The 15,290-nt window shown below is 40.6% G+C and overlaps 2 protein-coding genes across 3 annotated transcripts in view; both read right to left on the reverse strand.

Annotated features, from left to right (window-relative positions):
• Positions 1 to 82: 82 nt before the first annotated feature.
• On the reverse strand, positions 83 to 8,998 carry ice1 (KIAA0947-like (H. sapiens)). Its single transcript, XM_076152713.1, has 20 exons — positions 8,791 to 8,998; positions 8,618 to 8,676; positions 8,123 to 8,234; positions 7,949 to 8,025; positions 7,822 to 7,859; positions 7,611 to 7,693; positions 7,416 to 7,492; positions 7,298 to 7,335; positions 7,135 to 7,217; positions 6,911 to 6,947; positions 6,640 to 6,696; positions 6,438 to 6,518; positions 5,984 to 6,312; positions 3,252 to 5,774; positions 2,624 to 2,792; positions 2,240 to 2,400; positions 1,599 to 1,789; positions 1,310 to 1,410; positions 1,102 to 1,200; positions 83 to 916 (listed from the first exon to the last, which is right to left on the reverse strand). Exons 1-20 carry the CDS (start codon positions 8,878 to 8,880, stop codon positions 735 to 737), a joined length of 4,587 nt encoding a protein of 1,528 aa, XP_076008828.1. The 5' UTR covers positions 8,881 to 8,998; the 3' UTR covers positions 83 to 734.
• A 4,825-nt stretch (positions 8,999 to 13,823) lies between these two features.
• Positions 13,824 to 15,290, reverse strand: part of adamts16 (ADAM metallopeptidase with thrombospondin type 1 motif, 16) — a 47,817-nt gene continuing 46,350 nt past the window's right edge. For both annotated transcript variants that reach the window (XM_076152770.1, XM_076152769.1), the window contains one exon: positions 13,824 to 15,219. In XM_076152770.1, coding sequence (XP_076008885.1) covers positions 15,104 to 15,219 — 116 coding nt within the window. In that variant the 3' untranslated portion in view covers positions 13,824 to 15,103. The remainder of the gene's footprint in view (positions 15,220 to 15,290) is intronic.

A 15,290-nucleotide genomic window follows, 5' to 3' on the forward strand; every position in this document is an offset into this window, starting at 1 on the left:
TAAACAGGATGCACGTTTTATTTCAAAATCCCTGTAGGAAAGAGGAGAGACTTCAGAAGAAAACACATAAAATGTACTTCAATGTTGACATTTTTAATGTGAAAAACGTAAATAACCTCTGAAACTGTACAACATATATACCTTAAAGCAAACTTATTCTTATTCAATCAATACAAAATTTTACACTTCATATTTACAGACACTTGAGTAAGGAGCATTTACAGCACAGCTAAATCAGAATCAACATATACATGACAACATAGACATAATTTCAGAGCATTACCTGAGCACAGCAAAAAGGCACAGGATTGCTTCAGTGCACGTATTACAGGATGTTGAAAGGTTCCAGTGGTTAAAAGTTTCAAAATACCATTTAAATGGCTATAAGAATAAAATTTCAGAGCACAATCATAAATGATACAGAAATTACCCTTGAGGAAGCGTTTACGTGACATAAAGTCTTTCACTTCTCATAATGTGTACAAATAAAACAATCAAATGTTAAATCAATTGTGTACTGTCGTTATATCCTACACCAAATATGCTGATGACGATCATTTTATAATTTAGATCTTCTTATGATTTCTTATGAGGCATCTTATGAGTCTGAAGACATCCTGTATTAATAAGAGTATTTACATGCATGCATCCTTAAGTGATCTTTACAGGTATTTTGGTGTCCAATCTGTCATCAAAATAGGTACACAGTGAGATGGCCATGTGTATGTGTTCTCTCATCGCTTTTCCTGTCTGCACATGAAGGATAATTGGTTAATGCAACTGGTGACAGCAGGGGGGATGCTCTGAGTTGTTTCTGCCCTCCAGCCTGCGAGGGCATCCAGGGCTTTTCTAGGGTTGCAGGGCGACAGATCGTAAATGCAATAGACAGCAGCTAACTGGATCTCCCATGGCACACCTGGACAGAGAAAAATATCAAAAGGTCTCAATCGGTGTGGAGATGCACAGCAAGAGATTTGTGTTGCAATAATCCTTATCATTGAAGCGTCTTGAGGAAACAAGGTTGAGTGCCCAGCAAACACGAGAGGCTGTGAATCAGTGACAAAAAAACAGCATAATCTTGAATTTAGAATGGTGTCATACCTTCAGCCTGTCCGTGCCTACCGAACATGTTGATGATGCTGGCAATTGTGACAACAGATGAGACGTTCCTCTCCTTGATTCCAATGCAACCAAGGCGTCCTATTAAAAACACATTCAAAGACACAGTTGAAATACTCTACCGTCTTTAAGACAGTACTAAGTCACATCATGTCAGTTATGCGTCAAAGTACTTCATAAAACAGCTGACCTATGAGTCTGATGACAGTGGCGACTGTCGCATCAGAGATGGGTGCTTGCTGGGTTCTTGGTTGCTGCACCCAGGTGTTCATCAATGGCCACAACACTTTACTGTGAACAAGAACAATGCACAAGTCAGTTTACTACGAACAAAGGAAATGATGTACACACTGGAGGAGGGAATGAAGAAAAGAAAGACATGATTATTTGTGTCCAGTAGAAACCTTGACATCACTGAATAAAGGCACGCACGAAACAGAAGTTTGAGAGAGAACTATACCACCATAGAAGAGTCATACCCCAATAAATGTTCATAGGTCCACAGCCACTTTGTATTGGTACAAAGGAGGTATAGTGTAAAGATATGTTTCCAAGTCTCGGTGTCCAGATCGTATCCATAGTGACTGTGTGTTGTGAATGACAGGCTTGACCCGGACTCGATCTCAGATAGTGTTCTCGATATCAACTGGTCACTGTCAAGGGGAGGGGTCTGCAGAGTGTAAAGACGGGAGAGAAGAACAAGAGGCAATGGTGATAAGATGACTTAATTAACACATTTTACACAACAAAGCACTTATTATCTCAATCATGACAGGGTTGGTTTGCCGTCTCGGTTTATCAGATGGATTACAAGAAAAGTGATAAAGTGCTTTTAATAAAACTTGGTGGGCAGGTTGGTGATAATCCATGAAGGAACCCATTAAATGTAGGTAAATTTATGGTGGTGCTGTAATCACCACTTTTACCTTTATATCCGCCAATAACCCGTTAAATTTGATCGCTGAGGGACGTAATTAGTGGACTGTTGGGCCTTGGCCGGAGTATGCACTCTAATTTCTTTCTTTAAAATGTAATGCAAGTGTCAGCCACGTACATTGTTAATATAAAATATAGGCCAAGACAAAAAAAATACAATCCTTTCTACAAATATACACTTTACCTTCTCCCAGCCAAGGTATGCTGAAAGGCAGCTGAGGACCTCTTCTGATGCCTTCAGTCTGGTGACGGTATGTATCGCTTGGCACAGAGAACTACTGTGCGACAGGACAGCGGGCCATGTTGCCACTATAAACAAAATCAGCTTTGCAGGATCCAGGAAATCTGCAAGGTAGGAGGAACGTTTCAGGATTTTGACACATAAAATCTTGAATTCTCTTCATTTGCACAACTGAATGCGATGAATCTACTAACCTACTTAAAAGGCAGAAAACACCATGTATGTAAGCAAATCATTGACATCACTGAGCCGTAATAGAAACAATATTTCAAAATTAGACAAATATAACAGCACTGCATTAAGCACTATACTAAATTCAATACTAACCTTCTGTCAGAATGCTGTAGGCCAGGATGTGAGCCTTCTCCCAGTCTCTGCTCTGTCGGCAGATCCCTGTGTACACCCTACAGAGGGCCTGCATGTGGTTCTCACTGATCAGGCTTTTCTCTGTCGTCAGCTTCTTTAGGATGGCTGAACTCATGTCATCTGCCGTGAACTGAAGAAAAGTCATGCAACATATGATTTTCACAATTGCAATACAATATTTTTTCTTTCATGCATCTAAATCTTATTCCCAGATCTTCCCAACCTGTACACTATACATGACCTTTCAGTTTTTTGTGGTAATGAAGATATTTTGGTGACTACTGTTGAAAACAAAAACAAAGCACCAAATTCTAATCGCTTCAATCAGAATATATTTTGTACCTAAAAAAATTGCATTGCTAACAGTTAGGATCATACTCATACTAGTAGACATACACATACTAGTCTACTTCAAGATAAATTCTGTCATAAAGTATATGATACTTGATTTTCTGTCATTTTTGATGCACCAAATCCTCAAAATCAGAACGACAATCCCTCGCAGAATGAAAATACATTTTCCTTCCAGATCAGCACACTGACTAAAAACTACACACAGCACATGAAAACAATAAATCTGCATACTAACCAGGCTATTTTGACAGCACTCAGAGATCACCTCCTTCTCTTCGTCTCTGAGGACCGGCTTTTTGGGCAGGTTCCCTACATACAGGTGGCTCTTGATCACAGGCAAAAGATCAAAGCACTGTTTTTCAATTTTCTCCAATGCGTTAACGATCCCAGTTTGCTTTGCAGGTTTCCCGCCTTCTGTGGATTGAGAGGTCACCTCATTTGTGTGATCTTTAAGCTTTAAAGCCTGTGGTGAGGCGTCATCATCCACACTGGATGTGGAAGATGACAACGCTGGCTTGCTGATAACAAATGAGGTCTCGAGCTTTGGAAATTTGTTGTTTTTAGGCTGGGGCAAACGGACGGCAGGTCTTTTCTCACCTCTCAGCTCGGTCTTAGTAAAAGCCGTTGCCGCAGAGTTGATTGTTTTAAATCCAGACATCTGACTGTCCGCTGTCGGTGGGGTTCCATTTTCTGAGGAACAAATGCTAAGACCGACGTTCCCTCTGAGAATGCTTAGAGTTCGGGCGCGGGCAGAGAGTTCTGGATACATGGTGTCAAGAATCCTCATGGAGTTTTCCTGAGATGGATTAGAGGAAGAAGGGGAAGAGTTCATAGCCGCAAAGGGCAGGCGACCTGGGACCGGCACGGCATGTTTTGGGGTGGCAGAGCCAAACTGGAGTGGCGAAGAGGGGACACCATTTGAAGGGACTGGGCTGTGGAGAGACGTGGAAGTCAGCTGCTGAGCATTGGATGTCATCTTAACAGGAGTGGTAGGAGACGCCAATGAATCCAGGGGTGAGGGAAAGGTGAGTTTCTCGATAGCGTGCGTTGGATTAATGGGCTTGACCTTCTTTGTTGGCGTTAAGCTCAGAGGGGTTAGGAGAGATGGAAGTGGAGGGCCCATTTCAGACTGAACGTCACGCATGGAGTCAAGTGGTTGAGCTGTTGTTTCTGCTTCTCTGGTTATACCCACGCTCAGCTTTTTAGGAACTACCATACATAACTTCTCACTGTCATTTTGTCCATTTGTGGCAGCCCCACTCTGACCTAATGAGGTAGTATAAGCGTCAGTGGGTGTTACACGAGATTTGTTTACTTCTTTCTCACTTGACACTATTCTTTCCTGAGGCAAATCTTTGACTGTGGCTTTTTCTATGACATCTTTTTCCACTAAATTGGACACAGGCTGCAGATCTGTGTTTACTGAAGGGCATTTGCCGTTAACATTGGCATTCCCTCTTTCTGTGTGAGTCTGAGGTTTGGAAGACCGTTGTTTCACAGTAGCCAACTGACAGGAAGACACCAACTGTTTGCACAAAAGATGTGTACGTTTCTGCATAGGTTCAATATCTACCGTCTGTTCTGTGTCAAAATGAGAAGTACCATTACTACCCTCAGCTACTATCTGACTGTTCAGAGTTCCAGTGGACACATCGTTTGTGGATGACGTTTCATTGCTTTTATTACCAGACTCCTGGTCGGCAAGGGGATCGTCTACATCTGCTATTATCAAAGGTGGAGACTTAAGTGGTGATGCAATTCCAGGGGTCGTAGCACCGTTTGTCTTTGGGGATGAAGCCGACACTTCAGATGTTCCAGTTTGTGGTTCATCTGCAATCGTCTCCCCCAGTTGTTTGCTGGATACATCATTTTCACTTCTTGCTTGAGGTTTGTCACTGGGAACATTACTGATGCCGCTTTCAGCAATATGTGACAACCGTGCATCATCCTCACTTTGAGACCCACTGTTGTCCTCGGATACTGCAACATTTTGATGGTCCAGACCTAAACTGCTAGAATCCTGATATGTTTCCTCGATTTCTCTCCCGTTATTAGTGTTCGGAACCTCACTGCTTTGCAGAGAGCACGTGGGTATTGAAGAAGGTTCTGACTGCACGTCTGAAGCAGCTAGAGAGACGGGAGGGGACTCACTTCTTTCGAGAGAATCTCCATCTCTTGGAGGGATTACTTCAGTGCCAGTGTCCTCACCAGCATTTGCTACTACATTTGTCTTTGTAGTACACTCAAACTGATCGTCTGCCTCCTCTCCAAAAAGTTCCACTGATACTTGTTGCGGATTCTGAGTGTTACAATGGGCTTCAGGGATGCTACCGGTCCGACTACAACTAGGATTTACACTGAAGACTGGTTCATTATTTTCAGTACTTAACAAGGGTATTTCATCCAGGACTATTGATGCAGAAGATAATGGTGATGATGATGATAACTGGCCAGCTCCAGGCAAGAGGTCAGTCTGCATGTCCTCTTGAATTTTGGTGCTGTGTCTTTTGTCTGTGTTGTTGTCGCTTGCATCGTTCTGTGCAATGTTATTTTCCCTCCACACATGTTCCATTTCCTCTGTTGTGTCCATTGGCAGGTCTACTGGTTCCTCCGTCAATAGGACAGAACATTCTGGAGAATGGCTTGACGCTGAAGTTGTGCCAAGTAAAGATTCCTCTTGTTGAACACAGTCGTCACCGGGCTTAGAATGGTTTCCCATTTCTCCATCCTTCGTCTTCAGAGAGTTAAAACCTTTGTCCTAAAAGAAATGAGAAAATACACGTCAGTTCTGATCTTGTCTTGACCACCATGGTGCCTGAATTAGGAATAGAAGGGAAGCTAACAGTGCTTGATTATTGATTGTGCAAACACATTATATACATAAATGGGTTAACAACCTGGCAACTGGCACGAATCATGGAAGGCTGCCACAGAGAAAATATTGAAAAGATATAACTTTATTCTTACCCAACGTGGCAGAGGGGATATGCAGGGAGGCATTGGTTTAAATAGGTCGAAGATCTCTTCAATATTAAGGCCACGGCTGTCCAAGTCAGGAGATACGCACTTCACTTTCTGTTCCTTGGCCTTTCTTGTTTGCCTCTTTCCATTTGTGTTTTTCAGAGTTTCTTGATGCTTGATGACTTTCTCCACATAGTTGCACGTGGTTTTAGATGGTATGGAGTGACGCTGGGCTTCATGGACCCTGTGAGTAGGAGACTGGAACGTGTCCAATTCACCTAGGTTAGAGTGCAGTCTGTTTTCTGGGGAAGAGTGAACTTGCTTGGTACTGGACTCTGAAATTGGAAGAGGAGAATCAATGGAAGATTTCCTTTTTTTTTTTAAATGTTGTCAGGTTGTAATGTCACAAATATGCAATAGAGGGCAGCAACAGAACGGAATGGGTTAATTTATAACTCACCGTGCAGGTGCAGCTTGTTTGTTGGCTGCTGCTGCTGTTCTACACATGCCCACAAATTCTCCAACAGCATCCGGACCTTTTCTGTGAAACATTCACACGGAACAAAATCAAACAATGTTTCTTTGAGGTAACGTAAGCGAATAACTCATCCAATTCACGTAACAGATACCACAAAAAAATATGAACAAAGACAACAGCATACCTTTGTCTACTTTAGGCGGCTCAGGCACACTGGCTTGAGTCGATGCGCTCTTGTATTCTGTCAAAAATCAGAGCGAGTTAGAAGAAGATGCTGCCGTGGTGGAAAATATGCATTTTCATAATTTACAGTACGGACGAGCAACATGATACAACAAAACAACAAATACAATGATATATAAATGATATTCACAAATCCAAAATCCATCCCACCAAAGTTAGCGCGTGTTAAATGTGATATTGTATTTGTTAATACTATTTCACACTCGTCTTACCTTTATTCCTCTCTCTCTCCATCGCCATCAGCCTGACCTGCAATTGAAGAGGTGTCATTTCAATCCTTTCACTTTATCAGGTTTTATATTCAGAGTTAACATTTGAAGCAGTGATGTCCCATCGCCACGTCTACAATTACATAATATAGAAAAGAGACTTGTTTCTTTGTCAAACCAAAGGCACAGTGTCATATTTTGTAATTCTTTATAAAGGGTCACTGCACCTGGACGTCATGCATGCTTCTCTCTAGCAGGGTCTTCTGTCGCGTCATTTGGGCCATTTCATGATTCTGCTTACAAACCGATTCTGCAAAGAAGCACATTAAGAATAACTGAGCCATCTTTGCATTCTTATGGAAATGTTTTGACAAATAGTTCAATACCAACCTTCAAGCTGTTTCACTTGATTTTCAAGGCTGTTCTTTCTGGTGATAAAAAAAAGAACAACCATAAATTTTAAGCATAAATTGAAAAACAACCCTGTCACATGGTATGCAGCTCTTACATGCTTGTTGTTTTGGTATTCTCCTCTATCAATTCATCAACTCGATCTGCTTGTGCCTGAGAAGCCTTCAAAGATGCCTGAAGAGGAGAGAAGAAGACGTTACAAAGATTATTTTGTGAGCATTAGAACGATGTGAAACTCCAAGCCGAACTTTGCTGATTTAAGCAAAAACACCCAAAGAAGACTTTTGCTTACCTGTGTTTTTAACAACTCATTTTCTACTGCTGCCTTCTCCATCTTCAGGTGCACATTTTTAAGGGTCTGCGTTTCTGTCACTTCTACATGTTTAAAAGGCAATTCAGCAAACAAACAAAAATCAGAGGTACAGAAGATTAAAAAAAGATCTTACACGTGTTTTGTGTACATTCATTCTGAGCTGGTTAAAGTTACAAATGGAAATACACACCTTTCACATCCTTTAGATTGTCTTCAAGCATCTTATTCCTGAAAAAAAAATTAAAATTGAATATTGAAATTACACACTTCACATGTTACTGTGGATTATCCTGACTCAGACTGCTGCTGTTGCTTACTGTGCGACTGTCTTGCTGTACTCCTCCTTCAGTTCTTCCATCTCTTCAGACATCTTTTCAAAACCCCTTATCACACACTGTTACAACACACACACAGAATGATTATTAGCACGACAGCAGAAGAAAAGGACATGTCAACATTCCAAATACGGCCTCTGTAGCTGAATGACAAACCTTTTTCTCTTCCAGTTCTGCTTGCACCAACTCATAATCTGCATTCTTTTTCTCCAGCGATAACAATCTCATCTGCAGTTCTTCTAGCTGCTGTTGGAGCCTGATCGCTTCTCTGCAGGAAACACATTGTAAACAAATATTGTAGGTGTCAAACACTTTACATGTGACATGGAAATAATGATTTTCAACAACAATAATCTGGACCTGAACAGTGTTGATAGGCTTTCAAACACACAGCTGTACCCAAGTAATGACCCATCAGATGTAACTAGATGGCATTTTAACACAATAACATAATTTACATGCCAAATTGAGTCTAAAGGGGGAAACATTGCCTCATCTGATATTTGCTTACATAAGCTTAACTTTACGGAAAATAAATGTGGAGACCTCACGGATATAACAGACGAACAAAACAGTCGTCCTAAAACGTTGTTGTGAGTGCTGCTGAGTCAAATATGGACGAGCAGGATGTATTTTGTATTCAACACTTACTCTGAATCCGTGATCTTCTGTTTTAATGCCAGAAAGGACGCCACATAATCAGTAAGGCTCTGAAAGACAAACGTGAACAGGGAAATAAACAAAACTGGTCCACGTGGTTACCCCAAAAAGGAATTAACAATACATGCACTCACTAGTCGCTTAAAGTAGTTGAATTGACATACCTGGTGCAAAACAGAGCAGTTTTGGCAGGTTCCAACCGTGGCGTCCGCCGCGATTGGAACCGTTTTGGACTGACTCTCTCCTGGCATCATGGTAAGACAAACTCAACTTTAGCCAAGAATACACAACAATGTCTTTAACGCGCTTATTTCCCAGTCACAACACGGCCTCACGAGATCATAACAACTTCACATTTTCGCTTCTCCCACGTTGACGAAGGACCCAAGTTAGGACCCCTATAGGTGTTTCGAGAAATGCCTGACAATAAAACAACGGCTGGGTTAAAATGTTTCGTTATTATAAAAAGCTACACAAGATTCCAATTAAATGTATGAAGACCGTATTTAAGGAATATAAACGTTTGTATGTCATTATCAAGACTCGCCTTCAATGGTACGCAGTGTTTAGCTCAGGCGATCATCACCACCACTGTCGAAAGAGCGTACAGTCTTCAAATATAACGTCTCTCTGATTTAACAGCGCCATCTAGTGGCTTAGAGCCTTGTAGTTGTGCGCTTTCACCCCTGTTTCGATTCCCGGTCAGGAAAAAGGTAACGACGGAATCGCTTGTCGTGGCATTAATCTGTGTCTATAAAGAGTTTCCTGTTTTGAGTTAAAACTAGGCTTTAGTTTAAACTGGAAGTTTTCTGTGAAGTTTGCGCAAACAGAATAAGAGGTGTTGAGATGGAAACAATGTCTTGCAAGTTAATGTTTCACTTGTACTAGTTTACAGTCAACAGATGGCACTGTTGTTCTCTCTCTCTCTCTCTCTCTCTCTCTCTCTCTCTCTCTCTCTCTCTCTCTCTCTCTCTCTCTCTCTCTCTCTCTCTCTCTCACCATGTTACACATTACTAAATCACATTCATCATGGATAATTTATTAATTGATATGACTTATTATATTCCCTGGTGGTCTAGTGGTCAGGATTCAGTTCGGTTTGGGTTCGATTCCCAGTCAGGGAATTAACTTTAACTGAGAAGAAATACTTGAGCAGTAATATGTCCCCATCTACAGTTTCAGGCTTTTCGTTTACTTTATTGTGCGTCTTCTTGGAATATTACTGGTAGCAGGCTGTCAAATATTGCAATGGGGAAATGGTAATAATTCAGCAACATTATAAAATGCTGGGTGATACATATCATACATTTGTTATAGCCATAATCTTAATATGTTTTCAATAAAGTCAAAGTGAAATGTGTTGTGACATTTTATATTGCAGTTAATCACCAAGCAATACCATATGGAATCTTTAAAATGTATACAAATACATCATATATGGCATTGCAATACTAATGAAGTAGCAAAATGTGTTTAATAAGAGAAATGGATTGGACAAATTCAATATTGATAATAGTCATTCAGATTAAATTGCAAGCTTTGTCTTCAGAAATGATCCGTCTGCTTATGAATATGCAGTATGAGGGGAGTAAATCATGTTTGTTGTGTTCACAGTGGACAGTTGGATGTGATAACTATGGCAGCTTGGTGACTGCAGGCAGGTTAGGTGAGAGGAAACATGTCAAGGTGCTGGGATTGTTGTAGATGTAATTTGATGGATAGATAACGCCCTGTAACTTCAGATGAACTTTGTCAGTGTCGCCCTCAGGCTAAAGAGCCAACTCTCTCCAAACAGATGCAGAGATAGCATAGTTGGGTTTTTTTTAAGTGGAAGAGGAGATTGTGCATTCCTTCCTCTCCTTCTGTCTCTCCCTGACTGATCGTCTGTGCTGTTACCAGAGCTGACATGGCTTAGGTAACACTTGGGATGTTGCAAGATACGTCACAGTTCCGTTTGTTATCTTTGTATAAACAAAGATACAGATCAGACAGATTTCATTCTATGTCCTCCTGGTCATTTTCTCATATTTGCTTTAAAGCTTTCTGTTAAGCTTGTAGAGCAATTTAAAGTGTTCTTCAAACGTAGACATGCATTTGGTGTTTAATGAAAGTCTTAGAGGAGTAAAATATTGAGCTTCACATTGCTTCAACTGATACAATGACATTTTTGAACTTGCAAAGATCATGAATAAGATTGCAGAGAGACATGCTGATATGACAGTAACCCAGTATGATGATGTTTTTGCCAAAGGTATTTCAATATACAAAGTCATCTTTGTAATAACATGAACATGTCCAAATAATACGATAAGACTTTACAGCTATCAATGAAATTGTGCAGCGTAGTTCTTGTCATGAAGATGTATCATTACTTTATTGCTCTGTTGCTTTATGGGTTTGTAGTGCAGCCTGCCTCATACTTGACTTTCCAGACAAATGCTGACATCAATATTTGAAAACAGGCATCATAAATCCCCATTTCATGCAAAATATGAGGACGTTTTAACAACTACTGTACAAAGGAAGGCAATTGTATAATCAAATAATAAAGTTTACTATTAAATGTGACAGTAATGGAAGTAAGTAACTGCATTTTTGCCATATTTGCAAATGTATAAGCCAATACAGTTGTACACTAACTGCCAATGTAATGCAAAACTATTAAGCAAAACTATCCTAACCGTGTGCATTTTTTTCCTGATATAGAAATGGCCTTTGGATTATTGTCCCAAATGGAAACGTTCGCTTCTCTTAAAGATGAAGACGCGTTTTGTTTCCACTCCTGTGTTCAGTTTGCTGACAGCTTAAATTGTTACAAACAGGCTGCACTCAAATTGATCTCCACATTAACACAGTTTCTCAATTCAATATATTTACAGTAACAAGAGTGATTTATTATGTCTAATTTTCTCGTGGTGGTTGCCGGCACACGTTGTGCAGAATTAATTTTGACATAACAGTTGAAGTCAGTGATAGCTGTCAGGATTCAATTAAACCATTTCAACAGTTTAAATACAAAACAGATTGGGTTCGATTTGGTTCTTCTCTTCTCTTCTCTTCTCTTCTCTTCTCTTCTCTTCTCTTCTCTTCTCTTCTCTTCTCTTCTCTTCTCTTCTCTTCTCTTCTCTTCTCTTCCCCATGATTGAGTTTTGACTTTTGACTGGGTGCAAAGTGGCTGATGACAGTACATTCCAGAAACTTGGGGGGGTTAGAGTAATATGACTCTCTCTCTTTCTGTGTGTGTGTGTGTGTGTGTGTGTCAACATGTGTTACGGATAACGGAACAGTCCTCTGAGCGTCTTGCAGACCTTTTCTACATTCTATTTTCACTTACAGTTTTTCTCACTTGCTTAAACACTAAACCCCATCCTGTGAACCAAATGCTCAGAGGCCTAAACCCATTTGTCAAATCAATCACTCCTTTGGCAAAACCTGAAACACGTTCAGGTAGTCAGACACCATTTGCAAATCTCATCCACTCTTTTTTGCAAAACTCTATGGACATTCTCATTCATAAAACACATTTTGCACTGTGATGCACTTGAGTTGCACAATGGTAAACACAGGCGGCAAACATTAAACACAACTACAACACAGTTGTCATCATTTACACACAACAGCTGTTCACAATTGTTTCTAATCATGTAATCAAAGCAGTTGTACGCAGTATAAGCCAGGTCAGAGTGTACAGGTGGCACAGGTGCATTCAATGTTGATACCAACAACACATGGAAACGTTACATTACCCCATCTTATCTAGTGCATGTGGACAAAGAGTACAAGCCTGCCTGAGGATATTCTTTGTGGCCTCCATAATCAGGACATCCAGTGAAGAGAAGGTCCTGATTATGGAGTATTTTGATAGTTTAAAGTTTACTGTATACATTTCATTCAGTGCTGGACTGGAAATTGTAAAGAAAAAGTAATCCGTTGTTACAGTATATTTTATTCTCAGATGAAAGTGCCATTACTATTTTTATTGTATGTATACGTATGTTTGCAAGTGCATTTTCCCTTTTGTAGAATTAAAAGATGACCACATGAGGGTGGAAGGTCTGCTCTGTTCCCCCATCAGCAAGAGACTTTCACTGATGATATGGTCCTTAACTGTGATTGTAATACAGTGAGAGTCGGAGAGAGAGAGAGAGAGAGAGAGAGAGAGAGAGAGAGAGAGAGAGAGGGAGAGAGAGAGAGAGAGAGAGAGAGAGAGAGTGAGAGAAAGAGGGAGAGAGAGAGAGAGAGAGAGAGAGAGAGAGAGAGAGAGAGAGAGAACTCCACAGCTGACAAACGATAAATCAACTACAAAGCGAGTAACTAACAAGGAGGAAATTCCCTTTTTCTCTCTATGCCCACCTCTCCTCCTGGCTCACTACCTCTGTTTCCCATTGCATTTTCTATGACAGCATGAAAACAGATAAATGTCCTCCCTCCCTCGCACCCTCCCTCCCTCTTCCACTTTTCTCTCCATTGCGCTTCTGTCTTCTCACACTCTGCTGTGCTCCTTCGTCACTCTCCCTCTGCAGGCCAGAGACTCTGTCCCAGGGATTATGACAATGGCGATTTTGTTTTTGGGCATCTGTGACTCTTTGACTTGTTGAGAAATGACTAAAGGGTAAAGCCCAGACACAATATGTCATAGGTGTTGAAATGGTTCATACTCCATTGGCAATACTGTTCGTCATTGGGCTGGTTTATGTGCTTCGCCCCACTAAAACCTGAAGAATGTAACTTTGAATAAGGCCAGAGGACCGTTTCACTCTCTCAGAACTTACAATCGTATTTCTTTTGCTTTCCAGTATTTTCTGTATGTTGTGAGAATCCTGATCTGTAGTGTGGTGCATCAATCATACAATGAAAAAGGGTTCAAAAGAAATTGTGAAGCTGCTCTGAGTCCAGTAATAGCAATGGGAGAAGTTAGTTGTTTTTGTAGTGGACTCCTTTCTCAGGGCATGATGACAATGACAACACGGTGCCCTAATGAAGGCTTCAGCGAGAAGTATGATTTAAGGAATCACGTTACCTCCTTCAAACCTTTTCCCTCATTGTTATAACAAAACAGTTCAAAGTTTCAAACCCCCTGGTAAGATCAAATTCACTCCTGCTTCACTAAGCTGAAGTTTTAAACTCTGGCTGGGCAGAGGAGGAAATCAGGACTCAGCTATAACAGAGCTGCTGACACAAACAAACATTTGTTTATTGCTTTTTCATTTACACTTGAAAAATCACCTTGAAATACCTCTGCTTTAAACTGTAAACAATATGTAAAGCATACTTATACTATGTCACTGCCTTGTGTATTATTACGGTCTGTAAAGGAAACATGGTGCATGGCGCAGACTATTGACACTGCAGGCTCATAACTTGAGTTACTGAAATCACTCAACAGCTCGCTAATGATCGTTGACAGTGTTGAATTCAGGTTTTTAATATTGCAGAATTGTTTTCAAAGATAAAATAAATGCTTTGAATAAAAAGGTGCAGTTTGTCAGCATGGAATCCTATGAAACATAATACAAAATATGAGAATAATGAGCTTGGACTTAAGTAATAAAAGGACACAGTTACACTGCTTGTTAATACAGTCTTCCAGCAACGCTGTATTGCAAAGCAAATAAATAAAACAAACAATACTGTACATGGGTCACACTATTCATCGGTTCTTTTCCAAAGTGGATTTCACATTGATTTGGTGATAGAAGTCTTGTTGCAGCACAAGTGAGTATGAAAGTCCAGTGTGCACAACCTTGGCCCATCACATCGCAGCACTGTCATGCGTTGTCCTCGTTTCATTTACATGACGGCAATCAGCTTCCTGCTATTGTCCGATTGAGGAACTCCACTTTGGTTGAAGTAATCTATTGAACCTTAAAGAAATTAGATATGTTCCTATTGGCTGCTTTTGAACATCAGTTCTCCTTCTCAGGCCCCAGCTGTCCAGTTATCCGGACACTTTCTGGTCTGTAAACACAGTGGAGCGTTTTGCACTGCACACATGGGGATATCACGTGTTGTTAGACCTTGTAAGTCATTTCTCTCTGCTTGTGTTTGTTGAATGGGAGATGCTTGCTGTTCGTCCGTGGGAGTCTTGGGCGCAGATCTGTTACATTTGATATATAAACAAAGTTTTGAGATTTCAGGATGTCAGTCTTTTTTGGACTTGGATCTATTCCGAATATTAAAAAAAAAGATACTAATTTTCTGGTTCCTCCTGGTAATTTCTTGTTTTGTTTTTGTTGTCTTGATCTAATTCCTGTGTAGTGCTGTCAGCATCAACCTCTTGTATCCAGATGTCCGGCATCGCAAGGAGAAAAAAGGGGCACTGCAACTTTCTTCCACTTCCATTGAAATGTCTTGTTTGTCAGTGCTCGCCACATGCTTACTGCAAAAACACTGTCTTTTCAAGCATGGGCGTCAAATATAGTCTTTTGTCTATCTAACTATTGCTGCCTGTGCCACAGACAGAGTGACTTCTTATGATTATAGGTTTGAATTGGAGCAGGACTGGCAGCACTGCTTGCCATAGAACTTGTGATTGCAGACTCCATGTTGGGGCACCAGGTAACACCAGCTGAAGTAATCCCTGCACACCAGGTCTGTGGAAACAGCAAAGAGAGCAATTACTTGTTGCTCTTTTTGAAAGCAGACAGCAAAGTCCATGCAGATT

The sequence above is a fragment of the Genypterus blacodes genome, unplaced genomic scaffold, assembly GCF_046128005.1.
Source record: "Genypterus blacodes isolate CSIRO-AG114 ecotype Tasmania unplaced genomic scaffold, CSIRO-AGI_Gbla_v1 ptg000057l_1, whole genome shotgun sequence".
Lineage (NCBI taxonomy): Eukaryota > Metazoa > Chordata > Actinopteri > Ophidiiformes > Ophidiidae > Genypterus > Genypterus blacodes.

What these genes read in the sequence shown, in the direction of transcription:
- ice1 (XM_076152713.1), bottom strand. Translation starts at nt 8,880, where the DNA reads ATGATGCCAGGAGAGAGTCAGTCCAAAACGGTTCCAATCGCGGCGGAC. An exon ending in ACTGCTCTGTTTTGCACCAG is followed by an intron (nt 8,677 to 8,790) that starts GTATGTCAATTC and finishes TTTGTCTTTCAG; the next exon opens with AGCCTTACTGATTATGTGGC. An exon ending in CAATCTAAAGGATGTGAAAG is followed by an intron (nt 7,694 to 7,821) that starts GTGTGTATTTCC and finishes TTAAACATGTAG; the next exon opens with AAGTGACAGAAACGCAGACC.